Genomic DNA, 24,911 nt, shown 5'->3' on the forward strand with positions numbered 1-24,911 from the left:
CTTTTGCTCCAATGTCCTCATTTCTTCAACTGACCCACAGTACGCATACAACCATCTGTCTCAGGCACTTTATCTCCATCACAACCAGCCTCCTTAACTACTTTGCCTTCACTGCCTAGACTTCTGTACCTTACAGTAGTACTGGTCGGACCACTGTTTTGTACACCTTACTTTTCAGCTTTTTTGCCATTCATCTGTTATACACTACCCCTGTTACACTGTGTCAGTTGGTTACAGTCCCTCTGATTCTAGATTGGACCTCTTCAGACTTCCCTTCTTTCATCCACCACTCCTAGACAACTGAGGCTGTTAACCTGTTCCACTGATTTCCCTACCATCTTAATGTTCAACTTTTTCTGATTTCCTCCATTTGCTGCAATTACAACTGTCTCATTTGTACTCAGTTTCATCCTGCATGCCTGTGTCTGAGTGTACTGCTGGATGTAATTTTACTAGAATCAGATGTCACAATCCAGTCTTATTACTGCTAAAGGTTCCCCTCGAGAAGTACCTGACTTTTCTAGCCTGTCTCTGGGACAAGGGAATCTTGGTCCTTTGAGTCATCACAGAATGCAGACAGGGAACCTGCACCCACAGTTTCAATATAAGCAAACTTGATTAAGCCAAATGTAAATGAGCCTGTACCAAGTGTCTGGTGACAAGACACTGGCTTATGGGGCAAACCTATGGGAGATTGTACATAAATAAGGTCTGCATTGGACCTGGCACTGACATCAGGTCATATTCACTAAGGATGCACACTTGTGAAGCTACATCCCACCAGATATTAAAAGCTACCTAACACAGACGCTTGATACGTGTGGCCTAGCACAATGTGATCCAGTAATTCTTGCCTCCTCAGTGTAGGCCACAGTACCCTGAACTAGCTCCACACCCTCCTTGCTCAATCAGAAGAGAAAAAAAAAGTGTAGCTCCTTTAGACTGCTCACAGATCCTGCACTAGGCACATTCAACCATCTCCATTTTCTAAGAATTGAGTTATCCTAAGAGTTCCCTCCTGCCTATGCATTCAGGAAGCCAGGTTAAAAAGCGGTCACTTAAAGCAGAACTTTAAACTGTACCACTCTTCCAAAGAGTAAAGACAATGTTAGTATAGGTGCACTCTCATGATTTATTGGTAATAAGAACACTTCCATTGCTTAAATGATTTAGGCATTGAATATGGGAACTTCTCAATAATGAATTCCAGGACTGAGACCCAATCTGTGAGACTGGCTGAAAATAACCTGTGAGTTCAAGAACTAAGTGCGTTCTTCTAGTGTAGTGCAAGACGTCACTGCATGCATCATCACATAGAGCATGCAATGCTGAATATGACAGCTTAAGAGAAAAATAGCTGAAATGGCACAATCAGTTTCACTAAGGATCTTCAATTATAGATTTTAATATCTTCTCAAGTTTTAGAACCAAGCTGACATTGTTCAAGTTTAGCTGTCCAAAGTTGCACACCAAGCAACATAATTACTGCCAGTGACTAATATACTCTGATTCCCCAACAGCAGAAAAGTGACTTTTCCAGATACATCTGAAACTAGCTTTGCCTGCTAGTAGTAATTTTACGTACATAAAGTTTTCTGCTGTTTTCTATTGTGAAATAAGAGAAAACTGCATATGTGCTTATCTGCCAGTAAGTAGTTAACACTCAAGTTTCCATGGTTTGCCTGTTCTGTCTTGCTTTAATTTGTGCTTCAGTACACAGCCCTGAGCTTGTTTGAGCTCCCTTACACCACATACCTACCTGAGTAAAAGAATTACTGGCAGTGACCATTATCTTGATCCCTCACAAAACCACAGAAATGATTTTTTAAACTATTAAACATGACATTAAAAAAAGTGGCAGACATTTTGAGCTAAATTTGAGACTTGTGCTCCCTAATATTTTATGTCTGGAACAGTTTTTTGCTGTTTTCTCTTGACAGAGAGATAATACAAAATGATGCTGCTGTACACACTTTTTAGTATTTAACATTTTAAAATTCTGATGACTGTTGGTTTGCTCTAATTGTAATTCTTGCTGTACTGTGTGGCCTAGCTGTTCTTACAGCAGAGCTGCCTAACAAAGTGCAGTAGCTCTCTAAACCCCCCATCACTATACAGTAGCAACTGGCCACATGTTTTGACCATCCTACTTCAGGAAGTCCAAAATATACTTCCCATAAATATGCTCACAACATACATCAGCTTTAATTCCAAGCAAATTAATTTTAGCTCTCCTGCCTGTATTTTTCAGTTAATTTTATTGTACTTGCTTAATTATGGCAAGTGCGCTGGTATTTTGTGCCATTTCTGAATTGTATTGTATGTGTATAATTTTGTGACATGCATTCTTGAATTGTTTTGATTATACTGTGAATTGTTTTAATATGTTACTGAATTATTGTTCTGTTTGCTTAACTCTGGGATAAAACCTGAATTATTGAATCTTTGGGCCTGTATACTTCAGTTACATTGTTTAATATTGTATGCAAAGTAGCTGATACTGCCTTATTCTAATGTAACATTAAGTAAACACAGCAGATGGCATCTATCTTATTAGAGCAACCTGAGCCTGTATTTCAGAGTACTTGATGGATTATTTATTGACTTAAATACAAGTGCCTATATTTTCAGTCACTTCTCAAATCTTGCAGTGTTTCTGTCTGCATAGCATCCAAAACTTGATTGAATGAATATCGCTGTACTTCTTTAAGTAGAACACTATACATAGCACATTATACCACAATTTAGCTACTAGTACCTCTAAACCAGAGAAGATAAAATTCCTGTAGATAGAGTACTGTATAACTCTTGGGTAGTTTGTACTCCCTTAAAGTGGAGAATAGCACATAACTGCTAGTTCCACTAAACTAAGCAATACCTTAGTGTTAGTCCTGCCCAACAAAAACTTCCTACACTGTCCCTTGTCTTGCTTTCAAAAGCAAAACTAGCAAGAGGGGACTGGAATTTACTGGAGGAAATTTAAACAAAGGAACCTAAGTATTGAGAGTGCTAAGTGAAAGATCAACTCTGGTAGAATTTGTAGTGGAGTCTAGAAGACAGGCTGTTGTAAAAAAGGGATACTTATATAGTAGGGCATATAAAATACTGCATGATAACTATAAGAAATTACAGAAGGTTAAAAAAGACTGGGGAAGAGAGACTGGAAAACCAATTTATAAAGGAACAATGGAAGGAAATATATACAGCTACCAAGTATGCAACGAAGTCCTGAAGGTTTAGGACTTTCGCTTGGAAATGTTGGACAGGTATTTTATACTCTACACAGACTTCAAAGATGTTTTCCTAAGGAAGACAGCAAATGCTGAAGGAGTGATGGCAAACAGGTAACTGAGAACATGTATTTTGGGAGTGTAATGAGTTGGCAGATTTTAAAACTTCCCTACAGAGTACTCTTGTCAGAAGTATTGGGGGAACAAACAGCTTCAACTAAAGAAATTATTTTTTTGAGCTGGGACACAGGATCTGAATTGCCTAATACAGTAATACCTCATTAAGTTTCATGCTGATGGCTGCCAAAAAAAAAAAAGCAATTACTAGAAAAACAAAATTTAAACCAACTGTAACCGACATACATACTATTGTTAAAGACATAAAATAAATGTAATATTTAGAAAAGGGAGACAACAAATTAGAGAAATAAATGGAATTTGTGGGAAAAAAACTATCCCATCTCATCATTAACCCATATATAGTTCACTGGATTTAGACCGGAAAATGTCACCAGTGAAGTCCAACGAGGCTCTGTCCTGTGTCCCTTTCTCTTTGGTATATATTTCTGTGACATACAAAGCCAATATCGAGGGACTGTGGTTAACTATGTTTGTTACTTGCAGACTGGGTTGGTTATCACAACCCATTCTGTTGCTCAAACTGGAGTGAAAGGCAGTTGTAAAGAAAGAAAGCAAGCATATATGCAATACATAATGTATGAAAAAAAACAAATACAGCTTGGTTTCTTTTCTATTAATGTGTGGGTCTATGTCTTAAGTGATAATTTAAGAAAAGTGTCAAAACAATGGGCTTAATAAGTGATTAAGAAAGTGGGACTATAACTTCTTTGGACCTGAGAAAATACAATGAAGAGTAAATTGTACAAGGTAGAAAGATTTTCTAACCATCACAATGATGTGGTGGCCAAAACAGTCCATTGTCAATACGCGAACCCAAGTCCCATATAACTGTATCAAATTTAAGTGGAATATTATCTATAAGCTAAACAGCAGTGATGATAGATTTATCAGAGGAAAATATGCTGCATTTCTTGGTAAAACCATGGTTAATATACCAAGCTATCTGTTTGGCCCAGCCCTTGCTGGGGAATTTGAGTATCACAATAGGATGCAATAACCACCCCATTCTTCAATCAGCTAGCCACAGTCCCTTTATATGGCTTTTTATGTCACAGAAATGTATACCAAAGAGAAGGTGATACAGGACAGAGCCCTGTGGGACACCACTGGCAACATTTTTGTGTGTAGAGTACCCCACCCCAACTTTGCTAATCCAGTGAACTATGTACGAGTTAATGATGAAATGGGATAGTTTTTCAGTAAGTTTTGGCAATGTTTAGATAAACAGTCATGTTTTAGATGGAATGGGAAATTGGGTTACTTGTTGCAGGTGAGCAAAAAAAAATATGGTTTTAGTGGGATTTCACAGTGCATATTTTGTTTATAGGGTAAAAATGAATTACCTGTAATCAAATATTATGGACAAAGGCTGTATGCCATGGCTCCTTGCACTGTAGAGCTTTTGTCCATAATATCTGAATGAAGTAGCAGAAGTTGTATTACACTGCAGCGCTGACAAATATAATAATTATGGCCTTATTTTTAGCTCAATGTTAATTTATCTGCTACCACTGAATTTCTAGAAGGTGTTGTTTGGGAGGGGTGAGACAACAATTAATACGGCAAAATTAGAAAAATACAGTTGTGTTAGGAACTTACCTTAAACAAAGATGTTCGAGTAGTACCACTGTCATAGCTGCAGTCTTCACTCTTAGCATACTGAAGCAAGACTGTCTTCCAAAGCTCTTCCCTCATGTGGAGCTTTCTCCAGCAGACCCATTGCATTAGATGGTCAGCGCTGAAACACAGTGGACCAGGTGGTAGTTCAACCAATGGCAAAGGTCCATCCATCTGGATGATCCATGGAGAACAGCTCACAAAATAAGGCCTGAGTGTCTGGTTTGACAAAAGGGGGACAGGAAAGAGCTAGGATTGCCACCTCAAGACAGCAGAAAGAAGGGGTGTGGTGACAGGCAGCTTGGACTGCAACAATGGAACTACTCAATTATCTACATTTATGGTAATACAAATGTACTATTTCATTAAAGTATTCATTGATGCAGTCTTCTCTCTAGGTAATATTCCCAAAGCAGTGAAAATGAGGGAGGTAGATGGACTACTTGCAGATTAGTATTTGCAAGGACAGCAGAAGCAAATCTTGGTATTGATCTGGATGCAGGTCCTAAGCTATAATGCTTGGAAAATGTGAATGCAGAGGATCAGGCTTGCTGCTTTTGGAATAGCTTGGGTGGGAATTCCACTAAACAATGTTGTGGTGGCAGTTGTAGCTCCAGCGAAGTTGTGCTGTAATGTTCCTGACACCTGTTCTCATAAAGCTGACAGCAAAAGACAAAGCAGTTTCCCAGCCACGTGGAAATGGGTTGCTTGTTTACTGGTTAAACCACCTTGCCATTTGCAAAAGACAAATGGCTGATCAGTTTCCCTGAATTCTTTTGTTTACTGCAAGTAAAATATTTGCTGTCTGTATATTTCAAGGGAATGTCAGATTCTCTCTACTGAGCTCTGTGGCCTAGGAAACAACGCTGGAAATTGAATGGTTTGATTCAGGGTCAATTTAGTAACCACTTTAGGCATAAAAGGAAGATGAGCACAAAAAGCCACTGTGTCTTAATGGAACACTAACAAGGGCTCTTTGTACAGTGGTGCTTGCAATTCTGAGATGCACCTAGCAAGTACACAGTACAGTTTGGTGACAGCAGACAAAATAGTGTTTTCCAATAAATAAACAGGATTAGGCAAGAGGCTGACTGTTCCATGGGGGTGGAAGAAGGGGACAGATACTCTCCCCTGAAAAAAATATTTCAAAATGCTTCAGTACTCTCTACTGCCATTTTGAACCAAATGGCACTCACCAACTTTATATTCAATGCGAACATGATAATTTACATTTTTTTGAGCGAAAGGAACATTGGTTAAACGTGTCTTAATTCGCGGCATCTGAATAAAAACTACAAGAAAATAATTAAAAAAAAAAAAAAAGGGACAGCTACTAACCTGCTGTGCTGCTTCTCGTTTTACATGGTAGGTATCAAGATGCTCCTGTAGTTCAAGTACACTGAATTTCAAGGTCTCTAGTAATCCACAGGAAAGCAGCTAAACAGAAAAATACAAACGGATTACTGACAGACTGACCCCTTGCATCTTCTCCTGTTGTAAAGGAAAACAGTGTTACACGGACGCATAAAACACAACATGGAAAAACTGTGAACGGAACCAATCAAGATGACTGCACACGAGTAAAGGCAGGTACCTATACATATCAATATACTACTGCCAAACAGAAGTTACCTTCATAAAACACCTACTATGCAGAGACCCAGGTTTACTCACAAATGTTCTAAAAGGAAAAAAATAACATACTATCTTGTTCTGGTGAGCTAAACACTTTCAGCAGAACATAAAACACAAAACAAAACTACATCTATAAATTTACAAAGTCAAATTCCAGTGTTTACTTGAAACTAGGAAGGTTTTTCTCACAGGCATTAACTTCATAGATCAAGATTGTGTTTGGGCATATAAACACTCAACTACACAGATGAAAATGTTCATGTACATAGCATGGAAGAGTCAAATTTACTGTTCTAAATTGAGCAATCACCTGTTGGCACTGCTTTAAAAAAATTATATATATATATATATATATATATATATATATATATATATATATATATGTGTGTGTGTGTGTGTGTATGTGTATAAAACGTCTGAATGTAATTAAGCAAAAAAGATGTTGTCATACAGTTCTCTATAACAGACTTTACTCTTCTCAAACCTCAAGTATTGTCTACAGCATGAACACATTACATAGGCTACCAAGGGGTAAGAGAAGATACAGTTGTGCAAGGAAACGTACAACAACAGTAAATATTCAAACAGATCACTGTTACAATAACCTCATCTACATGGGATATATTCTGACAAGGAGGGAATGTCTGGTCAGCTTCCAAAGGTTTAGGGCATCTTCCATGTGCCTATACAATCATTAGAGCTTGAGTGAGAGACGTTGTAGATGTATGGGCACCAAAAGTTCACAGCTTTCATACTTCAGGAAAAGGAAGGCTCGAAGCCTGAAAATAATAAGGTACGTTAGGAGGATAAGGAAAGTATGGACCCATACCCTGGCATAACAAAAAATCATAACAGTGAAGATGAGACGGTACCTCTACGACAAGAGAGAGATCTACTTGAACATCTACTGCTATGGTAAGTTTACTTACACAACTGTACTATAATCACCATTAGATCATTGCTGCAGTAGGCTAAGCTATGTGGGACAATTACCAAAGCTCAGAAAGCTTCAACCCCACTGTCAGTAAACTTTTCTGAATTACTCAAAGAACCCCCACAAGTCTGATGTGATATTATGCCAAAGAGGAAAGTGAAAATTCAGGTTCAAAACTTGGGAAATTGTTATAGGGTTGCCAGGGTGGGAAGGTCTGATAGTCAGCCTTTGCCCTTGGTCTTGAGAAGACCCCCCCCTTTTTATTTCATTTGCTGCACCTCTCCTACTATTGTTTCCTAAATGCCTGATTTTTGCTGAAACTGTTTCCTACAAAAGGACCCAAAGCTAGCTGAATGCTTCTACTGTGTTTAGGAATGACGCTTAGAAATATATGAGAAAATCCCCCCTGAACACGCTCTTTCCCATCATCAAATCTTTTAAGTACTTCCAAAGAGGAAGAACTAAATACCGCCTCATGATCCATGGAGGCATTAAGCAGTTTAGCCTTTACATCTCCTAGAAAGTTTTGGGAAAGCATCCAAACAAACCTTCTCATTACAGAGTCAGTACAAGCTGCCTAGACACTCCATCAGCCAAGTCATAAGAACATTTTAGTGAATGCATGGTTACTTGAGAGACAATGAAAGAAGGGAGTTTAAAGAAGTTTTAGTTTCTGACTGAGGAAGGTCAGTTAACAATGACTTCATTTTATCATATGAAGCCAACAAAAACATAGATATGTGCTTGACTGTTCACAGCTCTAAATGCTAAAGTGAAAACATATACTTTCTTCAAAAAAAACAATCAAAGTTTTTGCCATCCTTATCTGACAGAAGAGGATTAGTGGCATAAGGTATTTAGAAAAAAATGGGAAACCACAGTAGGATCTGCTCTGGGATAACTAAACAAGAACTTGTGTGACGTGATCTTTATATGGTATTTGTTGCCCACAAGAACACTGTTCCTTTCTCCTACACAAACTCTGACATAAACGTACACTTCTTTCACAAAAATGGAAGGAAGTCCCCTGTGGGTACTTATCTGCCTACTTTGAGATAACTAGCAGATACTGAACCTATGGAGTCAGAGCTGCTAGTGAAACCTGCTAGTTGCTGCAACAGCAAGAAAGTTCTACAGTTTTGGCGCCCACATGTCTGCTCTTATACTGGCTCACCCTCAAGTTCTAATGGTGAAACTGGTATGTGGTAGGTTTCCTAAAGGTTTGGAAGACAGCCAGTTGTCTAATGCTTAGCATACATCCCATACAGCTTGGGCTACTGCAACAGTGATCTACTGATGAACAAACAAGAAATCTGCAGAGTGCATCTAAGCCAAATGGAACCCAGACAAACCAAAGAATGAAAGTTATGTAATGATAGATCTGTGTTGTCCTATTTTTGTCTTGTTCAACCTTTGGGACTCTGATCCGGCCTTGGCAATTTCTAACCTTTGGATATAAGACTTTGACTCCTCCCTTACCCATAATTCCCTCACAGCTGTCAAAATACCTCAGATCTCGTTTGCCCCATAAAACAAAAACTATACACAATAAGTCGTATAAATTATAGATAAATAAAAAGGACGTATATCATATCGATGGAATGATACCTAACCTGTGCTGGCTAGAGATTTGTAGACACCCACAGATGCTATCCATTCTCCAAGGAGCTGATGGTGATATTTTGGAAGGGGGATGGCGGGAGGGATGAGGAACCAGATTAAAGTAGAACAAAAGGACTCTATCATTATGGTAAGTACATAACTTTCATATCCGATGCTGTTCATTTTTGTCTGATTCAACTTTTGGGACAGAATCCCTAGCTATATGATTTCCTAGGAAGACTTATTGAAGGATGTTCTTGAGAACAGCACAACCAAAACAGGAATGAGCTCTGGAATGTACATCCAGTTTCCAGTGCGACATGAAAGTAGGCACTGCAGATCAAGTCACAGTTGCACAAATCTAATCAATAGGAAACTGATGTTGAAAAACTGCCAAAGTTGACAGTGCTCTTGTGGAATGAGCTGTCTTTTTTTTTTTTTTTTGTTTGAGAGGTTTAGACCCAACTTTTCATAAACAAAGGATATACAGCTTGCTAACCATTTGAAAGAGTGATCTTTGACACTCCATGTCCCAGCCCAGATTTACAGAATGCGACAAACAATTGGTCTGATTTCCTAAAATTCTTATTTCTATGCAAACAGAATCCAAGTTGTCTATGAACATCAAGTAAGTGTAATGCATATTATTCCTTTGTTATAGTACTTTGGAAAAAATACAGGCAAACTGATGGTCTGGTTTATGTTGGACTTAGATGCCACCTTAGGGATGAATGATAGATTTGTTTTTTTAGAACAACCCCACCTTTAGGGAAACCAATAATGTGAGAGCTTGAAGTTCTGAAATCCTCTTACCACAAATGAATCATACCAGAAAGACAGTTTTCCATGTCAAGAACTTAATATCCACTGAACCTGCTGGTTCAAAGGGGGACTTGTGTGATAGCATGGAGTATCACCATGATGTCCCATAAAGGGAGATGATCTCAAAATGGAAGAAGAAGAAAGGTTCTTTTAAGAAAAGCCTTACACACCTTTAGTGAAGCTATGAGAGTCTTGTTATGGCCTGTGTAAAAATTGGAAATGGTTGCCAGTTAAACTTTGATTACTGTAATACAAGAACAGTTTTGAAATAGTTCAGACAGAAATTCTAGAATACAGGGAAGGGGACCGAGAAGGTGTCCAAACCTTTCCCTATTGTCCAATAAGAATTTTTTTTTCATTTACTTTGGTACATTCTTCTGATGTTAGATTTTTGTGAAGCAGAAAGAATAAGAACAACGTTTTCTGTAAACCTGGTTCTCCTGTACATCATTATAACTGGAGTAACCAGGTGGTTGGTTTCAGGGAGTCTATGTGTGGGAAAGGATGACCAGAAGGATGAAAGATCAGATCGGGCCTGTGAGCCAGAATCCAGGGTGTACTGAACAGATGAGACCGAAGATACGGGAAACAACCTTACCCACGCAAGTACAGAGCAATGAGGATCACCTTGGCCTTGATCTTTTTGGCTTTCTGAATGAATTTCAAAATTAGATGAAAAGGAGGGAATGCGTAAAGTAGACCCAGGGGGGCAACTGTAGATTAGTAAAGGGATTCTTGCAAAACAACTGCTGCATTTGTTGTTCAGTAGAAGGCAAACAGATCACTGCAAGGTTGGGCACCGCAACTGAAGGTTTTGCTTGCCACTGTTGTATTAAGGGACCACTCATGAGGCAAGAGAATGTGCCTGCTCAGTTTGTCTGCTAGTACGCTGGAAGTCCTCAGGCATGCATTGCTACCAGAAAGTGATGGAAGGACATTGCCCATTGTGAAACCTGCATGGCCTCTCAACACAATAGGCAAGATATTATTCCCCCCATTTATTGCTGTACCAGACTATTGATATATCATCTGTCTGAATTGTAATCACACCCAATATAAAAGAGTCTTGAAATGCTTGCAATATCAAAGGACTGCTCTCATTTCGAGAATATTTATGTGGAGGTTGGTCTCCAAGGGGGTCATGTACCTTGAACAATCTTCCCCTCATAATGCTCCCCCCAAAATGGAAGCATCCATGGTAACTAGCACTAAAGTGGAAGATGGAGAAATGGGATGACCTTTCATCAGTGCTGATGACGTGATCCACCATTCAGTGGTGTTCTGCATACTGAAGTCAGTCTGACTGGAGTGTGGAATGGGGGTAATATCATTGAGACCACTGAACTGACAAGAGTCCATTGCAGAACCCTCAAATGGAACCTGGACATGAGAACAATGGTTGAAGCCATCAGACCAATACGTTTTAGAATTAAGCATGCTGTAGGGGATGGGTTGTCTAGTTCAGAATTTTTGAAGCTATCTGTTGGAATGAATGAATCTTGTGTGAAGGTAGGGTGGCTGACTCTGGGCGTGTTTAGGTGGCATCTGATAAATTCCAGATTTTGATTCTGGAGCAGTTTGCTTTTCTGTCTGTTCACTGCAATCCACAGATGGTGAAGTTGTTGGGAGTAAGAGGCCCCTTTGCAGAATTAGCAGATCTTTGGTTGGAGCAGTGCAATGCCAATCGTTTAAGTATGGGAACACCAGGAATCTTTACAGTTTGAGATAGGATGTTACTGCTCCCATGCATTTGGCAAACACTCAGGGGGGCTCTGGCAAGTCCAAAGGGCAGAGCTCTGAATTGAAGATGATTGGCTCCCTGACAGAAACTGTGAAATCTCCTGGAGCATCTGTGCATCTTTATGTGGTAATAGGCATCTTGGAGATCAGTAGAGCACATCAAATTGTCATTTTTGAGTACAGGCAAAATAGATTAAACCATGACCATCTGGAATTTGGTCTGCTTCACACACTGGTTTAAATGGCTTACATACCACACACACACACACACACACACACACACACACACACACACACACACACACACACAGAAAAAAGAATATAGCTGTATGTACATAAGCATCATAGAGAAAGCACAAAGATCAGGAGCTCAAACAGGAACTGTGGTTCCTATAAACATATTCATCAGGTCATGGAAAAGGAGAAAGAGGAGGGAAGGTTGAGGGAGAATGAAAAAGGACAACACAGATGGAACACTGTGGTAAGAAAAAAAAAATCTTTATCTGATGATGTCATTTTCATTCATTCCTCAACCTGTGAGACAGAGGACCCCAGCTATAATAAACTAGGGTGGCCCTCATGGAAGGATATTTCGGAGCATTGCAGAGCCAAAGGCAGTCCTATTCCTAGAAATGTCTAATTTGCAGTATATAAAAAAGGTATGGGAATTTGACCAAGTAGCAGCTGCACAAATGTCATCAACAGATGCTCTTGATTAAAAGGATTGAAAAGTTGCCATGGATCTCATAGAATGAGTTTTGATTTGACCCAGTAAGGTAATGTTTTTTTTTTGAAGAGTAAACAAAAGAAATGCAATCTTTCAACCATTTCGCCAGAGTGGTCTTGGCAATAGCTTCCCCTTTCCTTACAATTGAATAAGATATAAACAGCTGCTGAGATTTTCTGAGAGACTTTGTTCTGTCCAGGTAAAAACGTAGCAGTCTATGAACATCACGAAGATGGAGCGTGTACTCATCCCCTTGTTTTGAAAATTGGGAAAGAAAACAGGAAGGGTAATAGCTTGACTGACACTGTTTTCTGTACCAACTTTAGGCAAAAAGGACAGGTTAGTATACAAAGTTACTCTATCTTTGTGGAAGATTAAATGAGGAGATTTGGAAAAAAGGGCTTGGAGTTCTGAAACTCTTCTTACTGAAGTGATAGCCACCTGAAAAACTGTCTTCCATGACAGAAATTTCAAATATACTTTAGCAGCAGGTTCAAAAGAAGGAAGGACTAAAGCTTGAAAGATCATGGTCAGATGGGTCAGATCCTAAGGGGCAGTTGAATCCTTTACTGTGGGCAGGGGGGGGCGAAAAGGTTCATAGGTAAGTACTTAAGGCTAACAGCCCTGGAGCCAATGCAAGCCAAGCCCAATAGTGTTCCCAGTCATCTGGCTAACCAGACATTAGTTCCCTGTGCCCCTATCTAGCAATGCAATTTAAGTGATCCCTGGGGAGAATTTCCTATTTCCCATCCACTCATCAAGGTGCTCTGCTTAACGTGAATGGGGAGTTTATTCCACAGTATTGAAAGTCTCTGGGTTAGGAACCTATCCCTCCACCAGCAAGTTCTGTTTAATGTGGTGATAAGGTTGAGGTCTTTGGAGTGAATAGCAGGGAGGGATTGGGATTTTTTCAGATAAAGCATGTCTAGCAAAACTGGATCAGACATGGCTTTGTATGTCAAGCAGAGATCGCCTCTAAGTAGGCGATATGAGATGGAGAAAAGTTTAAGTTTTTTTAAGTCTATCTGCATAAGACAAATGTTTGACTCCTAAGATCTGCTTACTGAGGAACTTCTGTGGTCTCTCCAGTTGTTGGAGGTATCTAGTGAGGTACATGCCAAATGGGGCACTGTACTCTATATAATGGGTCTGATGAGGGACAAGTAGAGAGAGATAATGACTTCTTTTTTCCTGGATGAGAAGCCTTTTGTGATGAGATGTGCCACGCAGTAGGACTTCCTAACTACAGTGGCAATGTGGTTGTTGGAGAGGTTGCTATCTAACTGTGTCCCTATATCCCTTATAACACCTTCAGAGTTAAGTGGGTTCCCTTTGATATGGTAGTTTGTGGGCACCATGTTTTTCCTGAAGGGAATGACTACGCATTTTTTGGCCTAAGGCCATGGTTTTGGCACCAGTCGTTGGTCTCCGTGAGGCCTTTTTGTAGTATGTCCACATCAGCTAGAGAATCAATAATATCTCCCAGTTTGCAGTCATCCACAAATTTGGTACACCAGAGTCTCTCAGTGTTGGCTTGAACTTCAGAGTAGTAGATACCAAACAGGAGATGACCCAGAACCGATCCTTGTGGGACTCCACTTGTAACTGCCCAGTAGTCAGATTTGGAGTCAGCTACTTTCACCGTGTGGGTTCTGTCAGTGAGCCAGTTGGCAACCCATCTAGTGATGTAAGGGTTAATGCCCAGATTAGTGAGCCTATCAATGATTCCAGAGTGTGGGATGGTGTCAAACGCTTTGGCTAGATCGAGGTAGGCTGTGTGGACAAGCCTTGCCTCCATCCACCGCTCTGGTGACAGCTTCGAAGAAGTCTACCATACTGAGCAGACATGATTTGCCTTTCACACCTCTAAGGAATGCAACGTTCAGATGCGGCTAGAGATTATGAATTTTCTCCAATATAAAAATTAGAAATGGCTGCTAGCTGAACTTTTACAGTGGAGTAGCTGGTTCCATTTTGGAAAAGGGAAGCCAAGAAATCCAAAACTTTTGGAAAGGGAGCTGTAAAAGGATAGTACAGCTGTGTACACTTACCATAAATGTAGATGTTTGAGTATATTCACTGTTGCAGTCATCACATTTGGGTTATCTGCTTGCAGGTAGCCCTCAGTTGGCCTGATTGTCAAAGTCTTGGGTCCTGCATTGGTTGCGGTCTCATCTTCCATGACATCAGGTAGTCATGGGTATAACGCATGCAGCCGATGCCATTACATCAGTTTTTCCTGCCCCAGATGTCAGGTGCCCCCATAATGGGAAGCAATTATATACAAGGTTACACTTCCAACAAAAAAGCAAATACACCAAAAAGCTTTAAGCATAGTAAACAAGAATAGAGGTATAGTCAACAGAAGTCAGGGGGCTGGAGGGAGGGTAACCAGGACTGCAACAGTGAATACACACGAACATCTACATTTACGGTAAGTGTATACAACTGTACTATGTTCTGTGTGTTTCACTGTTGCAGTCATCACATTTGGTTATATTCCCAAAGCTAAGGATGGGAAGAGGCAATTAGATAGCATTAGGACTAGCTATAAGGCCCTGCAAGACTGCAGTGGCAAAGCCAGCTCTGGATTTAGAAAAAATTGGCAAGTGGTAATGCTTGGTGAAGGTATGTACAGAACTCCAGGTAGCAGCTTCTAGAATGTCCCTGGTAGGGACACCTCTGAGAAAGGCTGTAGAGGTAGATGCATCCCTGGTTGAATGTGGTCTTATCCCCTGTGGGGTAGGATTTCCATGGTGCTTATAGCAGAAATGAATGGAATAGCCTATCCACTTAGAAATGGTTTGCTTTGAAATGGTCTTCCCCTCTGCCCCTGCAGCAAATGCAACCAGCAGCTGCTCAGATTTCCTGAAAGGCTTAGTCCTGCCCAAGTAAAATCTAAGTTGTCTGTGCACGTCCAAGGAATGCAGTATTCATTCCCCTTTGTTCTGTGGATTAGAAAAGAAGGTTGGCAAATGAATGGACTGATTAAGGGCCACACTGGATACCACCTTGGGCATAAATGAGGGATTGGTTTTGAGGGAAACCCTGTCCGCATGAAAAATGATGAAAGGCTCCACTGCCCTGAGGGCCTGTAATTTAGACACCCTTCTTGCTGAAATGATGGCTATAAGGAAGGCTGTTTTCCAAGAAAGGAATTTCAACTCTGCATTTGCAGCTGGCTGAAAGGGAGGGAGAGTGAGTTTTTCCAATACAAAGTTAAGGTCCCAGGCTGGAGTAGGGGCTCTCCTGGGTGGTCTTAAGTTTTTGGCCTCTCTGAGGAATTGCTTCAACAGTGGATGAGAGAAGAGGGGTGGCTCTGTATTGTAATGTGCTGAAATGGCTGAGGCATGAATTTTGATGGAAGAAAAGGAAAGGCCCTTGTGAAGCATCTCAGTTAAGTATTGAAGAATATGAGGTAAATTTGGGCACTGCTGTGCCCAACCCCTGAGTTTGGCTCCAGGAACAGAATCTTTTCCGTTTTTCAGCATAGGATTTTCTAGTACTAGGCCTCCTTGCCTCCAGAATGACATCCATCACTTGCTTACTGAGGGATGGTAACTGAGAGATCAGGTAATTGGCCAGGCTGCAAGGTTCAGGGTTTGAAGCTGTGGGTGCAGAATGTGGCCCTCCTGCTGGGACACCAGGGCAGGGGTCTGAGGCAGGTGCCATGATGCCAGCAGTGACACACTGCGCAAGAGGGTTCTATATTAGAACATCGAAGTTTCAAAACTTAGAATGTACTAATATTGACCCCTATTCAGCGAAAGCTAAAAATATCAAAGCAAAAGAAAAACAAATTTTTTCCTATGGAAAGAATTTGGTTGTCCGTTTCTGTTGCTTCAGTATTTTCAGCGCTGTGGTGGAAAGTTAAGGGTCAGGTTCAGGTAAGTGTGCGATTGACTGCGGGTTAGGTTAGTTAGGGTTAGGGTGTGGGTTAGGTATGTGTGCAATTGTGTGGATGTGAGGGGTAGAGCGGGTTAGGTGAGTTAGGGTTAGGGCATGGGTCAGGTAAGTGTGCGATTGTGTGGACGTGAGGGTTAGGGCGGGGTAGGTGAGTTAGGATTAGGATGCGGGTGAGGTGAGTGTGTGATAGTGACGGACCTTACGGTTAGGGTTTGGGTTAAGGTAAGTGGATAGTTAGTGGTGTGTATAGTTTAGTGTAGGGTTAGGTGTAAGATTTCAGGAGTGTATGTGTGTGGATTGCTGTTTATTTGGTGTGCTTGTGTTGTGTGCATGTGTTTTGGAACAGTGAATTTTTTCCCTAGGAAAAAATTCGCTGTTCTGTATGTTCGATGTTTTCAGCTTTCGCTGAATAGGGGTCGATATTAGAACATTCGAAGTTTTGAAACTTCGATGTTCTAATATAGACCGCGCAAGAGGGGGTAACCAGTGTCGGCGTGGTCAGTCTGGTGCAATCAATATTGTCCTTGGTTTGTCCTGTTTGATCTTTAGTAGCACAATGGAGAGGAGATGCAGAGGGGGAAAGGCATAAACTGGTTTTTCCAGGTGAAGAATATTGAGTAAATGCCCAATCCAATTTGGTCAGGAGGGACCTCCTGGATGACTCTCTTTTGGCAGCAGTTTGACATTTCTTGAGCTACTGCCTCCCTCTGTTTGGGTGGAACATTGGGGAGGTGAGCCTTTGTTGGGGTTTTCTGAAAATGGAATGAAATATCCTCTGGATATGATCCTTAGCACCCACCGGTCACTGGTGATGGCTGCCCGGGCTTCTGGATGCAAAGAAAAGTGCCCCCCCCCCCCGACTGCCTCCAGAAAAGGACAGTCTGGCAACCTTTCACGAATGCTGGAAGGGTCTGTCTGAGAAGGAATCTCGAGACTCCGAGTTTTGTGGACCCCCTCTGCCACAGGGGTGGCATCTCCCATTATAACTGCTACTCCTCCTGCCTCTGGGGGGAAAAGTCTCCCTGAAATTCCTGAGAAGGAACTTGAGATTTCTTGAACCACAATTTTTCCCCCACACTGGTTCCTGGAGAAGGATCTTTGTGGGGTAGAAAAACAGATTCTGATGGCAGACGAGGCCTTCCCATCTTTCTCACCGTGGGAGTCTCTCTCTCTCTCTCTGACTGTGGGGCCAAACAAAGACGGTCCAAAAGGTGCACTGACAAATGACACCTTGAAAGGTTCTGAAAAGTCACACAGCCACATCCAGGAGTGATGCCTAATGGCAATGCATGAACCGGCAGCCCTACAGGCACCCTCTGCAGCGTGGGAAGTCAACCTCATAAACACGTTGGATATCGAAGGCAGTGTGGCCATTCTGGAAGAAAATGTCTTTTGTTCCTCGGCAGACACTGGACTCTGGGGTAGAGCTAGAGAGTTCTTTGACGATGTCCCTTTGTGCGAGCAAGAGAGACAGTGAGAAAGACAGTTATGTCAGACATAAACATGAATAAACTCTAAATACTAAACTATGCTAAAGGTTCTCTAACAGGGAAAAAAACAGATATGAAGATGAGCAAGATAACGTCACTAAAATGAATCACAGTTTTTTCTTTTCTTTTTAATTAGTCAACTAAACCGGAGGAGCTCTGGAGGGATGAAACCTCCATGCTTACTCAACGAGTGGCAAACAAGATCTGAGTAGAGTGGGAGAATGAGGCATTATGGGTAGGATAGGAGGAGCTTGAGCTTCGAATCTCAAGCTTGGGAAGGGCAGAGTCAGATCCGAGGGTCGGATCCAAAACCCACAGGTTGAGGAACAAATGAAAATGACATCATCAGATTTCTTGGTTTTGTGGTCCACTTCTACCTTTAGGTGATATCTGCTAAAACTGCGTACTCCTCCACTGTGGGGATGTCTATTTGAAGAAGCTTCCTGCATAGGACCTTGCAATTTTTGGAACCAGATTTTCTTCTGGTTCCTGGAAAAGGTTCTCTGAGGAGTGGAGAAACAAATCCCAATGGCAGAAACAGTCTTACAGTCTTTGTTCAGTTCTCATTAGTGTGTCTTTAATCTTTGGGCCAAACAAATGTAGTACCCTCAAAGGGAGCACTGACAAAGGACATCTTAAAGACCCCTGCAAAATCACATGGTTGCATTCAGGCATGACAGCATAAGGCTATATTATTATCTGCTGCCCTGCATGTCCCAGCATTAGACAGCAGAAGCATAGAGATGTTCAAAATAGAGGATAAGGCAGATAGCTGGAATTCCACTGTTTTCTGGACATCTGTTGGCAAGTTACCCGAACTAGTACTCTCTTTGGACAAATCTCTTTGAAAATGAATAATATGGGCCACATAGCTCAGCTCTCCCAGGGAAAAAGTCATTAAAGTGTATGTCTGTTTTCCAAATCTGTATAAAGGCTCTGGACTGCCTGTTAGGGGGATAGACAGAAACTCTCCTCGGAGAGTTTCTTCTTTGTACCTGCCGCTATGACCACAGCATCCACAGGGGGGATCCTTACTCCAGTGAAGCATGTACTTTGGGGCAGTCAGAATCCTATCAGATTTCTTGGGTATAAACTCTGCTGTATCAGGCTCCTCCCCAGCTCACTAAGCCACAACAGCAGCATTGGGGGAAGGACCACCCAGGATGCTCAACAACCAGCTCAAAAAGCCTTCAGGAACACAGATTCCATGGAAGGCGTAACAGTGGACCAACCCCCTTACTGTTTTACCACTTCAAGAATTTTTCCAAAGGTGACATCTCCAAAGGGGGATCTGAAGGAACCTTCCCCTTCTTCCAAATCTGTCTCTTCTGTGACAGACTCTGGTGATGAAGGCAAGTGGTTCCACTTGCACATCTTTTTTCTATGTACATGTTGTTGGGAAATATATGGCAATGGGTATGAGTCAGCCTTGGAACTCAAGAGTACTTCCCTGGATGACAAGGAGGAGCAGATTCTGCTGCAGTATAAGTTTGAGATAAGGCTGGATCTGAAAGGGATGAAGGTATCTCTTCTTTTGAGCACACCAGGACCCGATGGAAGGCCTTGAAGGTCAATGAAGACACAGGAGCCAAGAAAGTTTCGCTACATGCTCGTACCAGTGGAGACTCTGGAGCTCCAATCCTTCCTGGTTCTGAGGCCAACATCAGTGTTAAGCTACTGAAAGCAGATGCTCTGAGAAGAAGGGATTTCTCCATTAACTTTGGAGTCAAATCATCTCCTCAGACATTGGCTCTGAAGCTTCGGCTCAGACTCTTGTCTTGATCCAAGAGATATGGAGTCGAGAGACTAGGGCAGAGTTGGAGCCAAACTGGATGGCACTATCAGCACTGACATGGGAAATTTCTGGATCCTAGGTCTTCAGTTCTGAAGGACAGCTCTGCATCACAGTCAAACAAGTGAGATTTGATGGTGTTCTTCTATCAAAATAAACGGAGCTGGGAGGATCCCCAACTGTATTTGTATCCAGAGAAATTTCCCCATCATCCTGTCAACATCGACTTCAGTGAGACACCTCCAAGAATGGGCAGACCTAGAAGAAGAAACTGACAAAGTCCTGGAATGTAGTTGGACAATGGGTGAATAGATCCGGGGGCTAATTGGATCTGGAGTGAAAAACATGGATGGAGAAGGAGAATGGAGCTGCAGGGTTCATTTTTTTTTAGAGCCGGACACACAAACTGCTGGGTCCAGGGACTGTTTTCTAATCATTTCTATGCCTTTCTTGGGAGTCTTTTCTTTAGGTGGTTCTTTAGCCTTTGGAGTTTCCCTCTCTTTCTTTTTCTTTCTCCTTTGGGGGTTGAAGCTGCTGAGGAAACAACAGAAGAACCTGAAGTTGATGGAAAGTTCTAACTTTAAAGATAAGAGCTAAAAATAAACAAGCTAACAAAAACAATCACAGTAATAACAATATGAGCAAAAATGAAGGTTTTTTTTTTTTTTTTTTTTTTTTTTTTTTTAAACAGGGACAGGGGAAGCAAAGAAATACTGTACAAACTGTGTATGTGTGTGTGTATATATATATATATATATATATATATATATATATATATATATATATATATATATATACATATATATATTTACACTATGCATATATTATATATATATATATATATATATACATATATATATTTACACTATGCATATATTATATATATATATATATATATATATATATATATATATATATCTAGGGAGAGAGAGAGATATAGGTTTACTATTATAAAGTCAGCGTAGCATTGCATGCCTATGAACTATTCGAACTACAGATGTTCGAATAGTTCATGTGTGTGCCGGCCACGTAATCGAATGGAATATTTGCGAATGGTCTGTGCATTCACAAATATAACGTTTGATTATGTATAGGGATCGCGGTACAGTGCGGAAAGGGAAATACATCCTTTTCCTCACTTTAATGCGATCTTGGAGTTGGAATATATAGTTAGGGGGTGTGGGGGTGCAGTAGGGCTTGGTAGGTTGTAGGTTTGTAGGTTTCCTAGTTAGGGAGTTACGGGAAGTGTGGGATTGCTGTTAAGTGCCGAAAATGTCATGTTCGACATTAGGGTCATTAGGTGATGTGTACTTTCGGTGAAACACTTTGCTCATAAGTACCCATTTTTTTTTTTTTAACTTTCGAGATTTTAATAGTAAACTATATATATATATATATATATATATATATATATATATATATATATATATGAAGAAAAACAAGTCCTAACTGTTAACAGTAAAAGAGAAATTAAATCACTGATCCACAAAAACATAAGCTCAGAGTCTCTGCGACTGTCTGGTTGAAGTGAGCAAACAATATCTCAGGTACTTTGACAGCTGAGAGGGAATTATGGGTAGGGTAGCAGTCAGAGCCCTGCATCCAAAGATTTGAAGTTGCCAAGGGTGGATCAGAGTCCCAAAGATTGAAGCAGATGAATCAGACAAAAATGGACAACATGATCACATATGTGAATAACCATAGACATAATATAAACTAAATACAAATCGCTATGTCCTACTCGAACAAAAGGATCCAAGATACACACTTGTATCTTAATGCTTGCTTGCATTCTTCTCTGTCACTCTGTCCCTCTCAATTCTTAAAAGGAAGCACAAGTCAAAGATGATGATGTAAAAATGAACTTGACCTACGGAACTTAGTCACAAGTCTGCAAGGGCAGGGGCAAAAGAGAGGTATGTTGTTGATAAAAATATGTTTTCCTCCTTTACTCTGAAACCATTACAGTAAAGGAACATCTCAAGTGCCACTAATTCTAAAGACAACCACAAAGCATTCTATAGCTATGTCAAGAATGTCAATGGCAACACTCAGATCTGCTCTGAGTTACAGCACGATGACACTAAATATACAGAACCAACTGATACTGCCAACATCCTGGCAGTTAGGTTCAGTGCTAACTTTACCCCCCTCTCATCCCCTAAAGGGCTCATCACTATACCGGAAGAATGCACAGTTCCTGTTATAACGGCTGCACAGGTAAAAAAAACACACTCTCCAAAGCCAAGAACACAGCATCCATGGGACCTGACAAAGTACAGTTTTGTACCTACCATAAATGTAGATGTTCGAGTGTAAACACTGCTGCAGTAATTACACTTGGGTTATCCTGCCGTCAGGCGGTCCCCGCAGTCGGCCAGAGTTCCAAAGTCTTGGTCCGGCATCGGTTGTTGTTGCCTCCTCCCTGATGTCAGTGCGACAGGGGTATATAAGATGCAGCCAATGCCATTTTCTTCAGTTTTTCTTGCCCCAGATGTCAGGTGCCCCCAAATAGGTAGGCAATACAAATTGCTAGTAAAAAATACAAAAGAAAAGCAAACAACCCTTTTTAGTTACCAGAAAATACTCCTCATAGGTAATAAAGGGTATATGCCCTAGGTAAATACCAGAAAGTAAGAGGGGAAGGAGGGAGGGTAACCTGGACTGCAGCAGTGTTTACACTTGAACATCTACATTTATGGTAGGTACAAAACTGTACTATGTTCATCGTGTTACACTGCTGCAGTCATTACACTTGAGTGGAATCCCAAAGCTGAGGTAGGGAGGCTGGATCTATAAGGCATTAGGGGTGGCTATAAGGCCCTGCAGTACAGCAGTGGCAAAGCCAGCTCTGGATTTGGAGTATAAAGGCAAATGGTAATGTTTGGTGTTGCTGCTTCCAAAATATCCTTGGTAGGTACTCCTCTGAGGTAGGCAGTTGAAGTGGCTGTTGCTCTGGTGGAGTGAGATCTAATCCTGCTAGGTACAGGTTTCCCATGGAGGGTATAGCAGAAATGTATACAGTGTCCTATCCATTTTGAAATAGTCTGCTTTGAAATGGCTTTTCCCTGTACTCCTGCAGCGTATGCTACCAATAATTGCTCAGATTTTCTGAAAGCTTTGGTTTTGACCAAGTAGAAGCGTAACTGTCTGTGAATGTCCAAAGAATGTAGTAGTTTCTCCCCTTTGTTCTGTGGTTTTGGATAAAAAGTTGGCAAGTGAATAGTTTGGTTTAGAGCCACACTTGATACCACCTTTGGCATAAATGTAGGGTTGGTTCTTAAAGACACCCTGTCCTGGTGGAAGATGAGGAAAGGTTCCACTGACATTAGTGTCTGTAATTCTGAAACTCTTCATGCTGATGTTATTGCCAGTAGCAGAGCAGTTTTCCAAGAGATGTATTTTAATTCTGCTGTGTTAGCTGGCTCAAATGGAGGTAAAGTTAATTTTTCTAAAACAAAATTCAGGTCCCAAGTAGGTGTTGGTGCTCTACGGGGCGGTCTTATGTTTTTAGTCCCTCTGAGGTATTGTTTGAGCAAAGGATTAGAAAAAATTGGTGGATCCGTGTTGTAATGAGCAGAGATATCCGAGGCGTAGATCTTGATGGATGAGAAAGAGAGGCCCTTGTCCAGCATCTCAGTTAAGTATTGCAGTACCTGAGGAATGTTTGGGACTAGAGGGTCAAGGCTGTGCGCTTGGTTCCAGGCACAGAATCTCTTCCATTTATCCGAGTATGCTTTCCTGGTGCTAGGCCTTCTGGCCTCCAGAATGACATCCATAACATCTTTGGAGAGAGGCATTGCTTGCTTGACTAAGGAATTTTCCAAGCAGCTAGATTTAAGGTCTTTAGCTGGCTGTGAAGTATCTGATTGTTGTGCTGAGTCAGCAACTGTGGAATTTGTGGTAAAATCCAGGGTGGTTTTTGTGTCAAGTTCTTTAAGATTGGGTACCAGTGCTGTCATGGCCAGTCTGGTGCAATCAATATAATTTTTGGCTCTTCCTGCCTGGTTTTTATGAGTACCTTTGGAAGGAGAGGTAAAGGGGGGAAGAGTATACTTGTAGTTTTTTTCCCAGCTGAATGAGAGGGCATCCACTTTCCATGCTTGTGGATGGTAGCTCCTTGTGCATAATTTCTGTAATTGGCAGTTCTTTGGGGTAGCAAACAGATCTATGTCCGGGCTCCACCATTTTTGTGTTATCATTCTGAATATTTGTGGGTTCAGTTCCCATTCGTGTGGGTCCATAATGTTTCTGCTTAGGTAGTCTGCCAGTGTGTTTTTCTCTCCTGGCAGGAATTGTGCTTGCAAATGAACTTGGTAGTTTAGAGCTGTGTTCCACAAGGTCATGGCTTGTCTGCAAAGGGGGTAGGAGTGTGTGCCCCCTTGCTTGTTTATCTACCACATAACTGTGGTGTTATCTGTCTTTAATAGTAATTGTCCTGGATGCAGTAGGTCCTTGAGAGCTGTAATAGCATTTTGTACAGCTAGCATCTCTTTTTAATTGATGTGTAGATGTCTTTGCTCTGTGGGCCACTCGCCCTGGATACATTTTCCTGCCATGTGTGCTCCCCAGGCGTAATCCGATGCATCTGTTGTCAGTGTCTGCCTGGCTGTGGGTTGAGTGAAAGGCTGTCCCATGTTGAGGTGACAAGCTTGTGCCCGCCATCGAAACTCCAGTTGTAGGCAAAGAATTAGTGGTATAACTGTTTCCAAACTTTGACAGTGTTGAGACCATACACTCTTTAGGTACCATTGTAGTTTCCTCATATGCAGTCTGGCATATGGAATTAGTAGTATGCAAGATGCCATGTAGCCCAAGGCCTGCAGAATTTTTCTTGCAGGGAGTTGGGTCTTTGTTGCCATTAATTGAAAATATTGAGTCAGTTCTCCTTGCTTGTCTGGCGTGAGATAAGCCATCTGGGCCGTTGTGTTCAAGCTGGCACCCAGGAATATTATCTGTTGTGAGGGCACTAGTTTTGATTTCTTTTCGTTTACTGTGTACCCCAGGCAACTTAACTTTTTTACGTACGCCAGATGCTTTAGTAGAATGTCCTTGCTCTCTGCTTGAATCAGGCAGTTGTCCAGGTATGGGTAAATTTGAATTCCTTTTTGCCTGCAAAATGCAATTACTGGTGCCAGGCACTTTGTGAAGACCCTGGGCGCAGTAGATAAGCCAAAGGGCAGTGCAGAGACTTGATAGTGCATTGAACCAGCTAGAAATCTGAGGTATCTTCTGCAATTTTGTCTGATAGGGACATGCAGGTAAGCCTCTGAGG

General features: G+C 41.3%; 1 protein-coding gene across 1 annotated transcript in view; it reads right to left on the reverse strand.

Annotated features, from left to right (window-relative positions):
- FRYL (FRY like transcription coactivator) overlaps positions 1–24,911 on the reverse strand; it is a 3,917,685-nt gene that overhangs the window by 372,552 nt on the left and 3,520,222 nt on the right. Inside the window, exon 57 of the mRNA XM_044055727.1 lies at positions 6,327–6,425. Coding sequence (XP_043911662.1) covers positions 6,327–6,425 — 99 coding nt within the window. The remainder of the gene's footprint in view (positions 1–6,326; positions 6,426–24,911) is intronic.

The sequence above is a fragment of the Protopterus annectens genome, chromosome 14.part0 (genome assembly GCF_019279795.1).
Source record: "Protopterus annectens isolate FY-2018-M chromosome 14.part0, PAN1.0, whole genome shotgun sequence".
Classification (NCBI taxonomy): domain Eukaryota; kingdom Metazoa; phylum Chordata; order Ceratodontiformes; family Protopteridae; genus Protopterus; species Protopterus annectens.